The sequence below is a fragment of the Passer domesticus genome, chromosome 2 (genome assembly GCF_036417665.1).
Source record: "Passer domesticus isolate bPasDom1 chromosome 2, bPasDom1.hap1, whole genome shotgun sequence".
Taxonomy (NCBI): Eukaryota; Metazoa; Chordata; class Aves; order Passeriformes; family Passeridae; genus Passer; species Passer domesticus.
This window is the reverse complement of record NC_087475.1, coordinates 33630727-33649990: the sequence shown is the minus strand read 5'-3', so window position 1 is coordinate 33649990 and position 19264 is coordinate 33630727. Positions and strand designations below refer to the sequence as shown.

The following is a 19264-nucleotide window of genomic DNA, read 5'->3' as shown; positions in this document are numbered from 1 at the left end:
GAGATCTTTTGGATTCACTGACTTCTTCCATAATTAAGAACTGCCATTTGCTCACTGGAGAGAGGTGTCCTGGATTTTTTTTCACTTGTACAGAGAAGTCATGTCTTAATGCTATTGTCTGAGCCCATTCTGGTATTTTTGGTGCCATGGGCATCTGTGATCCTTTAGCCATGGCACCAAAAAATTAGCCAATATTTAAGCTAATTAGCTTCATCTGCCCTCAGAATAACCTTTGTGGGTGTCACTAATCAGTGGAGGAGGTCAGCAGCTGTGATTCAGCCTGGTTTTGTCTTTGGTATGATTAACCAAAGCAGTGTTAGCAAACTCCCCAAATTTAGGAACTTATAACTAACTTTAGGAACATTCAAGTGGCTAACATGATCACTATGACCTTTCTGGGCAGTAGGACAAGGTGTATAGTCAGTATTCTACATCACTGCTGTCAGGCAAACTTCCTAGATCTGAATTTCCCTCATCATTCTTGCACTAAAGCTAAAACTCCTCAATATTTACAAACAAAGGTTATCTTGTTTGATGAGACTTCTTTCTCCTGCAAAACTTTCTCTTGTCCTCTATATTGATGTGGTTTAACTTCTGACTGTTGACTTAGTCTGCAAATTCTGCTACAGCTACTTGTGAAGGTCTGAAGATCTCTTTTTGCTGCTTATGATAACTAGTTGTATCTTGCGTTTTTGAAACATTTTAAAACTGTGATTGAAATAGTGGAGAAGTAGGAAAATAACTGTTTTCATTTAATGTAAACTGATTTCTTTTTTTTTTTAGTAGACCATGTGTGCAGACTTCTCTTTATTTTATTGCCAAAACATTAAAGGAAAAATGTATTCAGTTGGGGTAGATATGGAAGACTCTTGTTTTATTGTCACTCCTTTGAATACCAGTTGCCATATTTATTGACTAATTTCCATAATTTACAGAAAAATTGTTCACATTCACATGAGAAATTAAATACCTTAATGGGAAAGGGCCTCAGTTGAACAGTCTCCTCCCTCCATTATGTCTACAGAGACTATCATACAAATTATAACAACAATTTTGTCTTAACTGGAGAGAGGAGTCACTTCTCAAATTCAGGAAAGTGGATAGGATTTAATGTTTCTCCTCTTTACATGCTTATGATTTTCATCTTTGGATTTTCATAAGTTTCATTGGACATGCTCAATTTTCATCTTACACTGCAATTTACATAGATGAACCAATAATTATCATAGAGTTGAAACTGAGTGGCACTTATCAGGTAGCTTGCTTAGTGAAGAAGAGAGGGTTGCAGAGTCCTAGAGAGCCTCACAAACTTGCTTACATTTGTTTCTTCATCACAGAATGTGTGAAGTTTCATACCAATATTTACTTAGAAACAATGATGGCAGTTCTCCATTACTGCAGCCCACTAAGATTTTAACAACTAACTTAATCTAATTTATTTTCCGTAACATTTAAATTAGGAGCTCACTGCAGGAATGATTCTTTGCTAACAACTTTGAGACAGATCTTTAGGGTCAGTATGTGTGCGTGTAAAATCTTGCATGAGTTGCAGTGCTGTAACCAATGGCAGAAGTCTTTAACTTAGGGATCTTCAACTAAATTATGTGATCATGTAAACGAAAAACCTCCAGTATTCCACAAGGGAAATAAATGTAGTCTGTGTGGCTTTATTCTGAAGATGCATCCTAGGAAGCTGCTCAAGAAGAACTCTAATAACTTCCCCCATTCCCCACCCCAGCTTTTATGTGGACCCTAGGACAGGCTGTGTATGTGCATTTGAACTTGTGCCAAGAGGCTTCTTTAGGATGGTGAAAGTGCTTTCAAACTTGCACCTCTCCCCCACAGGCCTGTGAGAAAGATCCTGCCTCTCAGAGTGCAGCAGAATTCCTCAGATCCAAAAGAATTATATATCCTTGTAGAGGAGCACAGGGTTGAGAAAGGTGTGGACAGATCTCATTAGCATGAGAGGGGTGTTGATGTCAAAGGCTCTTAATTCTATACTTTGAAATTTCATTCTGGAACATTTTTCCCATCTCTTATCAGTGATAAATAGATTGAACTATGTTCTGCCACTGTTCTGTGTGATGGTGGAATTGTATAAATATTACATTTGTTTACAAATAATAAAATGATATTTGTAGAAACAGAAAAAACTACTTAAAATATGTGTTTGTCCCCATGGAGAGGAAGAAAAAAAGAAAGTGTTTGCATTTCCCCTATGTTTAGTTTCAGGTTAATTTGTGCAATAGTTAAAATGAAATGGTTATTATAGAGCTACTCAGTGTTATTGAGGAGTTGTTTCATAAAATATCTGACAAAAACCATAGACCAGTTTAATAAGCTGATGTATAATTTTTAATGCCTAAGAAAACAAAAAATCCTCTCGAGACAGACAGCTATTAAGATATAAAAACTGGTGAATAATCCAGATTTAAGAAAACGTAGGCCAGGTGCCAAGAGTGACATTAAGTTTAGCACATCTTATATTTCACTTCCTATGTCAATATATCCTCATTGTGAAAAGTGCACATTTGGTCTTTGATTTGTCACTAAAGCTAACATTTATCTAGAAATTAGCAAGGTCTAGGAAATTAATCAGTTTTAGCTGATAAAAGCTTGTAGGTGTTGATTCCTAAGTAATGGCTCAAATGATACTTTATTGTTAACTGCATTTAAATCTGTTACAATGACTATTTTCTTTGTCTCTCTTTCCCCTGTGCCACCCCCCCCCCCCATTTGAATTTAAATTTTGTTTCATTATTTTGGAAAGGTTTCTAACATGACTTGATAAACTAGGCAAACAGATGCAAAGCTTGGGAAGTAACATTTGTGGACCTTTTCTGTAGAGCTAAAAATACCATCCTGAATAATATGTAGTTGCCTGGAAACTCCTTCACATATTTCAGTAAAGTAAATGGCTTTGGCCTCCAAAACATTTGGATTGTCTTCTCTGTACATGGTGGTAGGCTCCTGTTCTCAAAGTCTCCATGGACTTTTTAAGCTTCTGATATTCTGGACAAAAAGGGGAACATCCTCTATATCTGGAGCTGAGAATTTATTATCAGTAAAAAGTTGAAAGCTGTAACCAGTGCAGCCAAAGCAAGCAGTTATTGTTCATCTTATGATAATACTAACACTCAAATTATCTAAATTATCTAATCAATACCAAAAAGAAAAAAAAAATAAAACCAACCACCTCATTAACAATATGCAGTATAAACTGTTGCAAAAAACCAACCAAGCCACCAAGCAACCCAAACCCCTCCGCCCAAAAAGAATAATCTCAGAACCCAAAAGAATAATCCCAGTATCATCTCCCTTTTTCCCCCTGTTTTTAGTGTCTTCCTTTGATGTTCTCCAGGGTGTTAAGCATCACACATTTAGGCTGGAAGGAGTCACAACACAGGGTTGATAACTTGAGTTTTTTGCTGGGATAAGATAACATGTTAGGGGTGTCTTCCTCTTCTTTGCCAGGATGTAAATAGTGTTGGTATTGATGGTTTCTTACTTCCTGTGCTTGAGTTCACTTGAGCCCATTTTTATATACTTTCTGAAGCTTAACACTTTATTTATTCAAATTTAGTTTTCAGCTTACATTATACCTGATTTTATTTTGAGGTATGATGTATATTATATGCTTTTTTTTCTTGTGCTTTTTGTTACACCTAAAATGGGTTTTGACCATCTCATAGGTTTACTCAATCATCTATAACAAACCACAGCTGAGTTACTGATAAACCTGGATTCTTTTTTATCATCTTATGTATTTCTTTTAGCTGCAGGTACTCATGGACTCTTGTCTGTGGCAATTTCTTTCTTCCCTTACCATTTCCCATTAATGCTCCACCTATATGAAGCTGTAATGCTGCTTTCTATGACTGAAGTTCTTTCTTTAATTGCTGATCTGACAATGATAAACAAAGCAATGTGTTGTAGCATCTGATGAGAGCATCCAGTCCAATGTAGAAAGACATATAAGCTTAGAGCCAACACTTTGAGCTGTCCTTTTTCAAAGTCTTCAGACTTTTATGGAGACTCTTCCAGATCCTTGTAGGTGTGCTTGCTGAGGCTGCTTGCATCCCTTTTCCCCAGGTGTCATCAGCTACCATTGCCAGGGGAGTTTGATATATTTGTTCTTGTTTAGTGCTCTTAACCTCCCTGCCTGTGCTTCATCCATTTACTCTGTTATCTCTTGTGTCATGTGATGCTGTTGGTTTAGGTGCTCTAGTACTTTTACATTGAGGTGAAGAAGGGCTCTGCATGGGACTGACCTGCTGGTCTCTGATATGTGGTATAGAGACTTGATTGCACTGTGAAAATGCAAACTGTTTTTTAAAAATGAGAATGGACATAACTGTATCTGAGAGACTTCATACATCTTTGATTCATAGTCATGTTGAAAGTATTCCTGGTAGGGTGTACATGAACATGAGTTTAAAATAAATTTGACAATTATATGAATGTGGGAATGGAGCTAAGTCAATGCAGCCAGCATTGACTTGGACTCAGAAAGTCTGGTCCAGATGTTAGTTATTCATCCCTGTCAGTGTAACACCTTGCTTGCGAAAATACAAGAGATCTGCTCTCCATGGTCCTTGCATTCTTAATTTATTTTAGGATAGTTTTCAAAAATTCTGCCTTGAAATGTCACGGTTGTCTTTAAAAATAGATAATTATGCATGCATTATCCAATACCCCCTGTCCATGCAGCTGCCCACACACTTGATGAGAAAAAACCAAGAACAAGTAACAGTTTATCTGGTAGTGCGGCCTTTGATCTTTATTGCTCGCTTCTAGAGAAGCCGACCTTTCCTTTATCTTGATATTTGCAGCTCTGAAATTATTTTTGTTCACTAGAGTCAATAAGGCTATGGCAATAGAGTGTGTTTGTTTGCAGTGACCTTTACTGAGAGTACTCTGTAATTTTTCAGACTTACAGGTTGGTGCGATATAGATGGCTATGTATCTGTCAGCTCATCTCTGGAGACAGAGTGCCCAGCTGTAGAAATGTCTAACCAGGTTTCTTTCTTACACAGTTCTGTTTTGAGTGCCATCCCATCTCATCTATCAAATTGTGTTTGGAGAGTTAATGAAGCTAGGTGTTGGCATTACAATATAACGGTGGATGATTTCACATTCTGACTTCATGCTATTACAGCTATGCAACTTTCCTAAGGCAACAGTTCTTCAGGCTGTTGATTGTGCTTCCTTCTCTGCCTCAGATTTCCTAATGGGTATGCATCTTGCAGTATATACTCTCAGGGTTTGCCAGGGATGAGGAGAGGAGAGGTTGCTTCACAGAATTTACTATTTATAGCCCTGGTTCTGTATTTCAGTGGGCCATGAGATTTAGTTGTGATACACTGTGTTTCTCAAGTCTTTTCTGGAGGATTATTTGGCATCCAGTTGCTTCCCAACCTGGATTTTCACAGTTTTACTTCTTCCTACCTAAATGTATTATCTTGACCCATCTTGAGCAGCCTGCTGTCTTGCCCAGGCCATCAGTGGGATCATGAAATGTTACCCTGACTTTGGTTTTCAGTTCAAATGTCTCAACTGCCATTTCAGTATCCAGAAAAGTGAAATTTTCTGTCTTCATGAATGCATAACTCCAAATTCTGAGCAGGTAAAGTGAACATGCAGAGTCCACATTTTCACTTTGTTCAGTGGAAGCTTGTTATGTTTCTATGTTTCTGACCTGCTACTATGAGGTAGTAGGTTAAAATTACTTTTGCTGAGGAATGCAAATTCTTAATGAGCATTTGAAAGGCCTACAAACTACACAGCAATTTTTCTCCTTAATTTCTTTCTTTCTTTCTCCTGCCAACCTCCAAATTCTAGACTTCTATTTTACTCTATTAGATTGTTTTACATTTTCAAGTTCATCTACTTGATTATTTTAAAATAAGGGGGTTTTTTTGAGTAGGATTGCAATTGTGTTCCACTCAGCATGAGCTAAGTATAGTTCCAAAGGTGGTTTTGCCTACTGGGTATAAGAAAAGCAAAGCCCTTAAGCAATTTCTACTGTACTTTTTTTTTTCCTCTGGGCACCAGGCAGAAGACATGGAAATCTTTTCTTATGAAGAATGCATTATAAATTTGCAAGATGCACTTTATAATAAAATTTCATTTCCTTTCCCCTAAAATAAATAGAAACTGTCATCCCTTTCAACAGGTAGAAATAGAATTTAGGTTCAGTTTCTCTCTAAATTCTCTTCTGGGGCATCAATTGTTATGAAGCAGAGGCACATAGAGGCAGTAAAGGAAGTGGTCTGTGGAACAGTAAACGGGCTTTGTTTTCACTAGAGTAATGTGAAGTTATTTTTTAAAACTAGTTCTATTTCTCTTCCTCATGGCTCTCTTTTGTGGTCCAGTAAGCTAAAAAAAAAAACCAAAACCAAAAAAACCCCCAGACAAGCCAGTCTTTAATGTGTCTTAGTACTTTCCAAATTCTTCATAGTGAATAAAAAATTCCCAGAAAGTCTCTCCTCTCCTCTCCTCTCCTCTCCTCTCCTCTCCTCTCCTCTCCTCTCCTCTCCTCTCCTCTCCTCTCCTCTCCTCTCCTCTCCTCTCCTCTCCTCTCCTCTCCTCTCCTCTCCTCTCCTCTCCTCTCCTCTCCTCTCCTCTCCTCTCCTCTCCTCTCCTCTCCTCTCCTCTCCTCTCCTCTCCTCTCCTCTCCTCTCCTCTCCTCTCCTCTCCTCTCCTCTCCTCTCCTCTCCTCTCCTCTCCTCTCCTCTCCTCTCCTCTCCTCTCCTCTCCTCTCCTCTCCTCTCCTCTCCTCTCCTCTCCTCTCCTCTCCTCTCCTCTCCTCTCCTCTCCTCTCCTCTCCTCTCCTCTCCTCTCCTCTCCTCTCCTCTCCTCTCCTCTCCTCTCCTCTCCTCTCCCCAAGCTGGAATCAGCTCTGTGCAGTCACAGCTGGCAGCTGATGTGTTTGCACTTCCCTCTGGAGAGCTGTACTTGCTGAAGCACGGCAGGATGACACCTCCCTTGCCTGTCTGTATTCTCAGGGAACAATATTGTAAGGCCAGGCACTGTTCCCTCATGCAAAGCTGCCTGCTTGAAGCTAATGTGTGCTGATAACACTCATGGTGATAGAAAATGCCTGGCTCCATCCACCTCTTTTGCAATTCTGTATTACTTCATTAGCTTTAGTGATTAATTGTTATCTCCATATAGCATGTTCTAGTTGATTCATTGTTACTTCAGACAGAAGGGTAGGAATAATACCAAGATATTTTCACAGATTGTCCCATGAGTAATGAGAAATTCTTTAATTCTTCACTTTGTTGTAATTACATTCAAAATGTATGTGAGAAAATGTTATGTTGTTATGTAGGTTTTTACAAAACAGTAGTTAAAATTCTGCTACTTCAAATCACCACATACCTACTCTCCCTTGTAGCATTCTAAGAGGAACTGCCATCATCTTTATTTTATTTAAGGTGAAGTTGGGCCCACTGTTTTTTAACAGAATTCGGAAAACAGCCAAGACAACAGTCAGAAGAAAATTAGGCAGTGCATTTCCATAAACCTTTCCTTTATGTTCAGCCTAAATAAATTTCATTTTCATGAAGAGATTTGCTTTTTTATATAATACAGCAAATCAACTTTGCTATTGAAAAGTTGTGGCAGATAGAAATGACAGTTCTCTTTTTCTTCTGCTTTGGGAACTCTGTGAGGTATAAGATAAATGTTCCAGAGGGATCAAGCAGCTCTAGAAAGAACTTTAACTGTGCAGAGGGAAAGTGAGCCTTGCTTGGACAGGAAATTTGCTATGTGCATTTTCTGGCTAATTGTGCATTTGATTTGCATTTTCTCTCAGTTACATAAATGTGTGTCTTAAAATACTTCTGGATGTACAGAAGGATCACATCTGAAGAAAGCTTCTTTTGCTCTAGATCTCTCTTCTTTTCTAAGGAGAGTTTCCCTTCCTGGCTATCTTCTAGAGCAGGCAGCCACCAAGTCTTCAAGGTCTAGGGGATGCACCCAGCCTTTCAGGAGCTGCAGAATCCTTCGCTATTCCTAAATACCTAAAGGTTCCTCTGTGATCCAAACCCATTAACTATTGGGGTAACCCGCCTTTATCTTACTTGCATTGTTTTTTTAATTTTAGATTTTATTTTAATTTGAAAGCAGAGAGCATTCATCCTGTGATATCTGTGAACTTTTCCTTGCTACAGTCAAAGCAAAAATATGACAAAAATCTTTGAAAATCACAATACTGAAACTTACATGTTGGTAGCACGTAACAAGTCTGTGAAGTGTAAAACATTGTTCTCTTTTTTTCTCATGCAGGCTGGATTGCCATGTTGGGAGCCCTTTGGCTGCTAGTGCTAGCAGACATCCATGATTTTGAGATGATATTGAACAGAGTTGAGTGGGCAACCCTCCTTTTCTTTGCAGCATTGTTTGTGCTCATGGAGGTAATATTCTCTGATTCTAAAGCCTGAAGAATTGAAAAAGATTTCAAATGTGAATTATGTTCCTAGAGAGAGGCCTCCTGCTGGTTCAATCCCACTGGAATATTGTTGATCAAATGTAGTTATGATAATACAGGGAGGAATAGCAGAGAATGAAAGTTAGTTGGACCACTTTCATATTTAAATTTTCTTTATAAACTTGGTCTCATTCTCTTTCCATATTCTGCTTTTGTTGAATGTATCTGACACAATCATTTTTCTATAATTTAAATTTCAGTTTCTAAGTTTATTGTTGGTCTATGTGTGCAGATATTTTATGTGTATTTATGTGTTTGTTTACAATTATTTATACAAATGATAGGAAAAATAATAGAACAAGATTAAACTAGAGTTGAAAAATGTTTCTACTGCTGTCTGCTACATGCTGGCTACCAAATGGCCTAAGATATTTCATGGGAGTGTGATTTGAAAGGAAAATAACACTGAATTTCAGTTTGCAATGCTAATTTTAAAAATATTCAGCTCTTGAAATGCCTGGATATCTTGCTGTGTATTTTCTGTGTGCTTCTCTGTTTGACAACATCCATGTTTATCAGTGTTTTATTCCCAATTTGATGCTTTTGTATAGCTTCAGAGGATTTATTCTTACCCCAAATATTTTGACTTCTTTTTGTGTGGATAATCACATTAACTGTTTAATTAGGCTTCTAGAATATTGACTGTTTATCAGTTGTTAATTGTTACGTTTAAATGATGTGATAATGTTGTAGAAACATGACTGACAGTACCCAAGTGACCACTGACACTGCCATGGGTAGTGAATTGCCTGACTGAGAAGCCTGGAAAAAGTCTGTGATAACTAATTTGCTCTTATAGCCTCTCTTCTCCGTTCTTCCCTCCCAATAATTGCAAAGACCCCAAAAATCTGGAAATTGGAATCTATTAAAAAAATCAACAGCAGTAACAGGGACAACATTTGAAGCAAATAGAAAAAAGAACCAATCCAACTGACTCTAATTAATGCCAAAGTGGAAGTCAAAATCTTGTAACCTCCAAGAAGATGAGTGGAAACTCTGATTATCATTATGAAGTTTTCTGCGATCTACTAAGTCTAAAGTTAATCAGGAAATATTGATTTATTGTATGCTCATTAGAACAGGAAGTTTTTAGTTCTCCATTTTACGAGGTCCCATATAACCTTGAATTTCTAGGCCTTATAGACAATCAATGCTGAAGCCATGTTTATTTTGTCTACTGCTGTTATAACAGTTTATTAGTTGTGTTCCCTGATGTATTTATTGTTTGAACTTGGATTGACCGGTTGTGATTTGAGTGCTGTGTGACTGCAAAATTACCACAGTAAAATACACAGGAAGTTATTTGCCATTTTCTGCCAGAGTTTGGATACAACTATTATAATTCACTGAACTTCCTTTTTCGGTTTCTCATGTCACTAGTGAATAGTTTGGTAATGAAATAATATTTTTCCTGGCTTTCTAGAATAACAGCAGTTTAAGGTCATGGAAGAAACTTGTCCAGATAATGAAAAAAAAAAAAAGATAAGACATTAAATTCTTCCCCAAAATGAATGAGAAAATGTTCTGTGTACATCATCACTGCTAATTTTTATCCTAATCTATTGGATTAGTAGGTGACAGTCCTTTCCAAGTTATTTTTCTTTCCTTTAGGTTACCAGTGTCAAGAAGAGACTGGTCAAAACAAAGATATAAAAGATATACATTGAAGTATAAGAAATCTTTCCATAGTCTAGGGCATCCAAAAATTGCCAGCTCATATTGCTCACCCTTAGTGATCCTTCAGCTTGGATAGTTCCCAGTCTGGAGCTGTTTCCTGCTGCTGTAAATGTTCTCTTTCCTATTAAAAGGCACATTTAAAAACCTGTGTGGGACTTAGGCTGCAAGTAGTTTTGGAAAATGTGATTTGTGTTCCAGATATTTTGGAAAATGTGATTTAAGTTCCTGAACCACAGGGGAACTCCTGAAGGTTCTGCCTTTGGGGGACCATCAGTCCAGTCTGGCGCATCTTTTACAATGAAAAACATGGAAATCTTTTGGAGCTCTGTTGTATTCTGTTGTGTTCCCTGGGTAGTTAATCTTTACAACTGTCTTTTTAGTCTTTATCCACAAGTGGCTGTTACATGCTATAAAGATTTTTCTGCTTTTTCTGTCTCTGTAAAATAAGTCCCTATGCCTCTCAGAATTACAGTTCTTTGTTCATTTTTATAGTAGAAATTGGCATGTTACCTTAATTTCTTCAGGCAGAGTTTATTTACAAGAGTCATCACAACATAGTGTCCACAAGAGGATTAATGAAAATTTTTATGCATAAATTAGACTTTGTTTTAAAATGGCACATGATTTCTTTCTGCAGAACAGCTCTGTTGTGAACTGCCCCACAGGAACTAGTGTGCCTGAAGACACCAATTAGTGCAATAATGCTTACTCCTCTTAGAAGACACAGGAATATCCAGGAGACCCTCTGTGCAGTTTACATGCAGAGGAGGACAATGGCAGGGTGCTAATTGCTGACTTGCACTTAGGTGCTTGCAGGAGATTGGCCTGGAGATCATAGAGACATCCTAAAATTATTTACGTGATTAAAATTGTTGCCATCTCTAACGAGATGGGCTACCTGCAGACTCTTTTGCAGGAGTGATGTGTGTGTCCTGAACATCTCTTTTTCTCAGTTCCAGAATGAATTTAGAGTGTTAGTGGAAAGTAATACATTCTGTTAGTAGATAATTAATAAGGTAGTAATATTAATTGAATGTAAATCTGGGCTCTAATTGCTGGCAACTATCTGTTTAGAAGTTTATTTTGAAGCTGAACACAGCAATGATACAAAAATTATTGCTGTTCATTAAGAATATTGCTTTTACATACATTTAAAATTCACTGTCATAATCTTTGAGTTGATAAAGCAACACAGATAGCTTAGAAAAATGGTAACTTAAAATCAACGACAAGAATTTTTTCTTAGGTAACATTCTCCTTGGAAGCCAAAATAATGAAAAAATGTTCTTTTTTTTAAAGTGTAAGTGATACGTTCCTGTATTTTGCTGCTTGTTTTCTGCAAGCTGTATCTTTAATTGTAGATAAATCTTTTCTTGTTCAATGTATTGTTAAAAAAATAATATTTCTGGGCCAAATTTACTGTGATTTGTTGATACCCACATTACTGTTATTCTGCTGATGTTCAGTTGAGCTGTGTGTACAGGAATTGGCAGTCTGAACGAAAGCACCTTAGTCACTGACAAATCAGTGTCCGGTGCCACACCACAATGCCTGTTGGGATCTTTGTCTGCATCTGTCATGGAATTTGACAGCATGCGAGTTGAATGCTTTTTTTCCCCACTGCAGTCTCTGAAGGGCTCTGTCTGACTGCCAGGCGGGGGCATTATACAGAGCTGTGTTCTGTGAATACTGACTCCTGCAGCTCTGTGAGGGACTGATGTCAGTAAGGGAGGTATTGCAGCTGACTGATTCTTTTTCTTGACAGCAAAAATATAAGCAAGCCAACCAGCATAGTCTAGGCTAAACCAAAAATGATGTGATTTTCTCTCCTGAGAAACTGAGAAGTCATCAAATAGATATACCTTATTAAACTTGAAAATAGTACTTTATTCTTCATGCCTACAGGAAAAGAAAACAAAAACAAAGTGAATTAAAGGCTAGCACTCACAGGTTTAGAAAAGTTGGTTTAAAATCACCTTTTTACCTTGTGGATCTGGGGAATAGGTCACTGTCCTTGGGTGTGAATACTCAGTCTGTGTTCTATGTGCCCAAGGAGAGATCAGAGTTAGCACCACCAGGCTGAAGTCTTCTTATACCTTTTCATCTGTGGTGCTGATGCTGTCTAAATATCCTGAACAACTGGGAATGGCTCTCACAGGGAGAATAGTGCACTCTGATCTGGGCTGTCCTGGGGTCCAGTGCTTACAGGGTTCATTTCCTTAGTTCACATGCCTAACTTGGGCTTTGGAGAGATGGATTTCCTGCCTTTCAGATGCTGCTGCCTCTGTGCCAATTTCCATTCACCCAAGATCTCTGTTGTGATTTTAGCAGGTGGATACTGGTTTTGATAGTTTTTGTTGTAGGTTTTGGGGCCTCTTTTTGAATGGGTCAGAGATAGCCATATAATAGAAACATAATTTGTTTTCCTGTTTCTTCTGAGACTGAGCATGAGATGCCTGATCTCGTCCTTTGAAACACATTATATACTTCTATCTGTATTGTGGGTTTGGGGAAGTTGGTTTAAAATCAATTGTGTTCAGATTTTCAGAAGATGTGTATCCACTGAATAATGCAATCTCCACATTTCAGCCATTCTCTGATCCTGTGTCCCATGCTCTTGAGTAATTCTACAAGTCATTTCAGTACAACATTTACTCGCTTCTGAAAATACAGACACCAAGTTTTTGCTGCATCTTTTCTTGCCTAAAATTAATTCTGTACAAGCTACATGAGTTGAATATAAATATCCTGTAAATGGGAATAAATTGTTGCCTTTTCTTACATCCAGTGAGAAAAAGTATGTCATGCACTTCATTAGTTGATATCAATGTCCTTTTTTTTTTTACCCAAGGCTTTGGCTCATCTGCACTTAATAGACTATATAGGAGAGCAGACAGCTTTGTTAATAAAGGTATGTTTAAAATGTTTATAATTTTTAACAGACAAGAAAAATAGTTTTACTCCACTAGAACAATAAAGAATAATTTTATTTTTAATTTCATGGTAATTATTGCAATCCTGTATCAGCAATATCAAGAAAGCATGTCATATTTTGGCAAGGGTGATATTGAATATGTCCACAGCCAGAATAAATATAGCCATAAATGCAACAGTGAAGTTTCTTCTATAGTATAAAACTCCAAATATGCAAAGATGAAAAGAGTATAAACAGCTAAAGGTCAAAATTCACAGTTGCACAGTGTATTTTTTGTGTGAAATCTGAGTATTAGAAATATCAATCTTTGTACTTCTATTTGTCCTTGTTTTCTTGGAAGAAGGACTGTAATTGTGTTACTAAATGTTAGGCTATTTTATCTAAGATGCCTTTCCTCTCTCAGAGCCTAAAGGAATAATAACTGTCGATAAATTAAAACTGTAAAAAATGTGCAATTATGCCGTGGGGGACACACAGAACAACACTGATCTCAAAGTTCTAATTTTCTCTCTCTCAATTCCAGGTGGTTCCTGAGGATCAGCGCTTGGCAGTGGCCATTATTTTAGTGCTCTGGGTGTCTGCTTTGGCCTCCTCTGTGATTGACAACATCCCTTTCACAGCTACAATGGTAAGCTCTGTGCAGCAGTGCACGTCCTCCTCCATGTGCTGGCAAGGGAGCTGAGCTTACTGATTACAATTTACTGTTTGGTTTTTTGGGTTTTTTTGACCTCTGCTGTACTGTAGCTTACTTTATCCTGTGAGATTGAATCAGTATTAGAAACTAACTCATGCTGTTAAGGCATCCATTGACACCAGCAGCTGCAGGTAGTTGTGGGACCAGAGGCACTGTTTTGGCTGCATTTTTGCATTTTCTCCTCATATCCACATACATAATTGAAAAATAGAATTTTTTTTTTTATGGAAAGAAAAGATGTCACTATCCATCCACTGCTATCAATATTTTTCCTCTATGTGCTGAGTAGTTGTGCTAATGCTTTTTTAACACCCAAACCTTTTATTGCTACCTTACTTTTGTAATTAGTTTAAAGAACACCAAATTATGTTAAGCATAACAAATGCTTGTCAGCAGCCTGAGCTTTAATATCAGAAAAGTATCAAATTATAACAAATTATGGCATGCTCAGGTAGGTTTATTCAATCAAGTTCTCTGTTTAAAGTGTGATAATTCAGTTATTATACCATACTAATGTTTCATTGTTACAGCCCTTTCTCAGCATATCTTTTCTTCACAATTTTTGGTCCATTATTGGATGGTCACGTCCACTCTTCACCTGTGCCAAGGATTAAGACACTTCTGGCAGGGCATATGACAAATTGGTTAGATTTGTAACTACTCTATAAATATATATTAGTATGGTATTTTTCTTTGATTACCGTGGTGTTTCCTGTGAAATGATATTGATTTAACCACAAGAGACTGCAAGCAATAGGCATGAAAGGAAAGATTGTTTTGGGATGAGTCACCTCCCAGCAAATGCTTGAGGACTGTTAAGCAGTAATGCAGAAATCTTCACTTAGAAGACTTCTGCCTCATACCCAGCTAGTCTATAAAAATTGGCTTGGAGTAGCACCAAACAGTACCATGAAATGAATATGTTTTGGGCAATGGGACTGAAGTGCAAGAATCCTTTGGGATGCCTGAGAACCATTTCTTTTGTATCTTTGAGGGTGGCAAATACAGATTGACAGGAAGGGATTGTCAACATTTTAAGCTTGCTAGCATTTTAAGCTATGTCAAATTTATATTTTTCTCATTTTGTTCTGGGATGAACATAAGAGACTGCTACCATATTTTAATTTTGTTTTAATAGGCAGAGAGAAGAGACAAGAAGAAAAATGTATGCATATTCTCACCTATGTAAAAGCAGTCATTAGCTGAGGTGTTAAGATGTTAATGTGCTCTTTGGCAAACTGGAGGTGAGATTCATCTATTTCAGTGAATAGGTTTGCCTTTTAGTCTTTATCATTCTGCATCAGAAAATACAGAATGTTCTTAAGTAACTAAGTCCCAAGATCTTTAAACTTTCATTTAAAATTCTTTTTGATTCTTGAGTACTATGTTCATACTCTTAAAACAAGCAGTATTTCATTTTGGAAGGCTATTTTTCAGTATATGCACCAAAGTTATGAACTTCTGATGAGGAGAATAAAATATATTGAACCCAACTCTTTTGTAGAATGACTTTTCACTTATCAGGAACTTCTATATGAGTTTGGTTTGGCATTCCCTAGTGATATAGGAGTATGGGGCACCTGCTGTGACGTAGCCATGAATGATCTTGTCCTTTCCTGGAAAAGGTTCCAGCTCCACAAATGAGCCTGTACTCATCATAATGAAAGACAGATTTGGTGAATCCCTCCAGCTGTCCATAAGTCTCCTTCATTGGTGAACTGATGCCATGACAATAGGTCAATCTCTTACATTTTTCATTAGTTATAGCTTTGATGGACCGGGTACTGGCTTGGGATGTGGAATCCATGGAGTTCCTTCAGATACAAAAAAAATATGGGTAGTTTCAAAGATATCAGCTGTGTACTGTGACTGACAAAAGTGTTTGGAGGATGTCATCACAGACCTCTGCCTGCACTGCACTGACCGTAAGGAGTTAAGGGAAACCAGTCTCATGGTTTGTTTGGCTTGTACGTGAATTCCTTAAATATCATACAGAGATGATGAAAGGCCTGGTGGCACCTCACAGGCAAGGATGCAATTAGTGTCAGTTCTGCATTAGAAAGACAAGCATACCATGATTTTTGTCCCATGTTTCAGGAATGAGGCTGTCTTGCCAGTTCTTTTGATTGTGAGCCCTCAGATGACTGTGGAAAAAACTCCTGGGATGGCATCTGGAAAGCTACACTGTGTTGTTCCTTCAGGGGTGGGAAGCTTCATGACAGGCATCAGTTCATACATGAGATGTCCCCAGTGCTGTTGGCTAAGGTCTTCCACTCATCCCCTAAAACTATATGCGCTGCATGTTGTCCAGACTTGGAGCAGGGAGAGGAGAAGGGCTGAACAGCCAGTGTAGTAACTCAGGCACGGATTGAGGAGGGGACAGTCTTCTATGGAAGGTGACTGCCCCAGTGGGCTGGAGGCACTGTAGATGTGAACTCTTTCAATTTTCTTTTATGTGTAGTGTTTTGATGCAGAGAAATGGAAGAAATAGACAATTCCATTAGAGCCTGAGTGTTGACTTAGGTGTATAGCTGAAGGGAATCAAAACAGAAAAACCTGCAAATAGCTCTGTAACTGTGATGTTGTGTTTCCTTTAAAAAATCAAGTTGATGCACGGTTGTCCAAAATTTCCTTTCAGTCTCTGTTTTTGTATTAGAGAGATAATCAGATTCATAATGATTTGCTCTGTGTATAGAAAAAATATGAATGACTAATTAATGGATCTTGAGACTGAAAGTTTCACTTTATCTGTGTTTGGTTAAATTTGATTGCTTCATGTAAAGTTTCAGATTTGACAATATTAAAATTTATAGACAACTTAACAGTCAGTTAATTTACCTTAAGAGGATGTGAAAAATGGAAACTGTAGATTGATATTTTGAAAAGGGAATTAGAATATATCTGAGCTAGCATTACACAGAATTCTAGGAAATAAACTATTTTATGACTTGAAGTAGTGAAAACTAGTAAAGAAAAGGATTTTCTAGAAGAAACACTAGGCATTTTCAAGAGACTCTGTGTATCTATGTAGGCAAATTAGGATTATTCCTTATCCTAACACACAACACATTATCTGCAGTCTTAAGAACAAAACATAAATATGTTTGGTTATTTTAAGATGGGTATAATTCAGAGTGAAAAATATTCCTGTGTTTAATCAGAGTGAACATAGTGATGATTTTCAGGAGCCTTCAGCAACATGGAGAAAATTTCTCTCTTCTAAAATATTCTGAAATTACAAAAATCAGATTAGTGTATTACTTGAAGTGCCTTGCCCTGAAAATATCTTTTCAGTGAAACATTTTTGTTGGTCAAATTCTGCTCTGTTCTAGAGAAGGATAAATCTGGTGTAACCCAAAATCAAAAATGTCAGTACCATATGGAAGTTGCTAAACTGAAAACTCTGTGAAGAGGGCAAAACACAGCAGATATTTTTGCTATAGAGGATGCTGTAGAAAGATAATTGCCTACAAGAAACAATGGAATGAGTTTCTGAGTGCACTTAGCTCATCATAGGTTGAGTAATTTTATTGTTTCTGTCTTGCCAAAATTCTGGGTTTTTTTAAAAATTAAAATAGAGCATTGGATCAGCATGAAGGCAAAACAATTTTCAAAATGTCTTCTAATTGCTTATTTCAAATAATTTGTCCTGTATGCAAAGACAATGAACTGCTCCAAAACAAGATGGGGGGGGGTTGAGAATTGTCCAATGAACTGTAATTCTAGGACTTTCCTCTTCACTCTGAATTGAAAAGTGAAAATCCAGCTCCTTAATTAAATATATGTCTGCGTGAGTGAATGTTTATTGCATTTTTTTGCAAAAGCATGCCTGGTAACTGTGGTAGCTATCTGCAAGTGATAGGACAATCAATCATTTCTTGTCACCAAGTAAAAGAAATACTGTAAAAAAGTATTGTAGAATTATAGAATAGACTATTTCACTTGGAAGAGACCTACAGCAATCATCCAATACAACTGCCTGAGCAAATCAGGACTGAACAAAAATTAAAGCCTGTTATTAAGGGTATTTTCCAAATGACTCTGAAACCCTGACAGGTTTAGGGCACTAAGCACCTCTCTAGGAATGTTTTTCCAGTGTTTGACCACCCTCTCACTGAAGAAATGCTTCCTAATATCCAATCTGAATGTGCCATGATGCAGCTCTGAGCCATTGCCCCATATTTTGTCACTGTATCCCAGAGGAGCTCAGCACATCCATCTCTCCTTCCCCTCCTCAGAAAGATGTAAAAAGTAATGAAATCATCCCCTGAGCCCTCTTCTCTCCAAACTGGACCAACTCAGCTGCTCATCACAGGACACACCTTCCTGCCCTGTCACCAGCTTTGTTGCACTCCCCTGGACATGCTCAAGGACTTTCGTGTAGTCCCTCAAGAGAGTCAACTGCACCTCCCAGCACAGTATCATCAGTAAACTTGCTAATGGCACATTCAACTCCTGCTTTCAGATTGTTAAATATTCAGATAAATATTTCAAACAGAACTGGCCCTAGAACCCTGAGGAACATCTCTGGTTCCTGGTCATCAGTCAGCTGCAACTCCACCTGCTGCATCCCTCTGGGCTCTGCCCTTCAGCCAGGTGTTCACCCAGTGCACTGTGAGCCTGCTCATCCCACAGCTGGACAGCTTGTCCATGCTGTGAGGAACAGTATCAAAAGCCTTCCTAGGATCCAGAAAAACTACATTCGCTACCTTCCCTTCATCCTTGAGGAGAGTGATTTTATCATAGAAGGATATAAAATTAATTAAACAGGACTGTCCCAATGTGAGCCCCTGTTGGCTGTGCCTGATGATTGTGTTGTATGCTCTTTAAATGCTTCTCAACAGTACCCAGTATAATCTTTTCTATATTTTTTCCACAATCTGAGATTAGGCTAACAGGTCTGTGTGTCTCTGGGTCTTTTTTCATGCTCTTTCTCTAAACTGGAATAACATTAACAAGCTGCCAGCCAACAGGGACCTTCTCAGGTTCCCAAGACCTTGACCTTGACCAAGAAGGGTTCTGCCATAACCTCTGCTGGCTTCTTCAGTACTCTGGGATGATTCCCATTAGGCCCCATGGACTCCTGAGCATTCAGCGGATATTACTTTTACAGTTTAAGGCTCCCAGATTTTGAGTTTGAGAAATACTCTGTGGGAAACTCTGTGAACTCTGACTGTATGTAAAAGGCTGTGTTGCCAGCTGAAAATCCAGTACATATAGTTATACCTGGGAACTGCTTAAGAAACACCAAGATAATATTCTCTTGTAAAAATTCATAAACCAGGAGCTTGGCTATTACATTTCTCACATTTTAATTTTTGAATGGCAAGGGTTTTTTTCATGTTGCATATCCAGCTTTCTTTGTCTGCAGAATAAAGGTATTGATGCTCTATTGATGCCCTATGTGACATTCTATTAAACCCCTGATATTTCTTTCCCTTTATCAACAGGCTAAACTCAC

General features: G+C 37.8%; 1 protein-coding gene across 1 annotated transcript in view; it reads left to right on the top strand.

Moving 5' to 3' along the window:
* Window positions 1–19264, top strand: part of OCA2 (OCA2 melanosomal transmembrane protein) — a 184095-nt gene that overhangs the window by 108004 nt on the left and 56827 nt on the right. The window contains exons 19-21 of the mRNA XM_064408163.1: window positions 8296–8423; window positions 13026–13085; window positions 13633–13737. Coding sequence (XP_064264233.1) covers window positions 8296–8423; window positions 13026–13085; window positions 13633–13737 — 293 coding nt within the window. The remainder of the gene's footprint in view (window positions 1–8295; window positions 8424–13025; window positions 13086–13632; window positions 13738–19264) is intronic.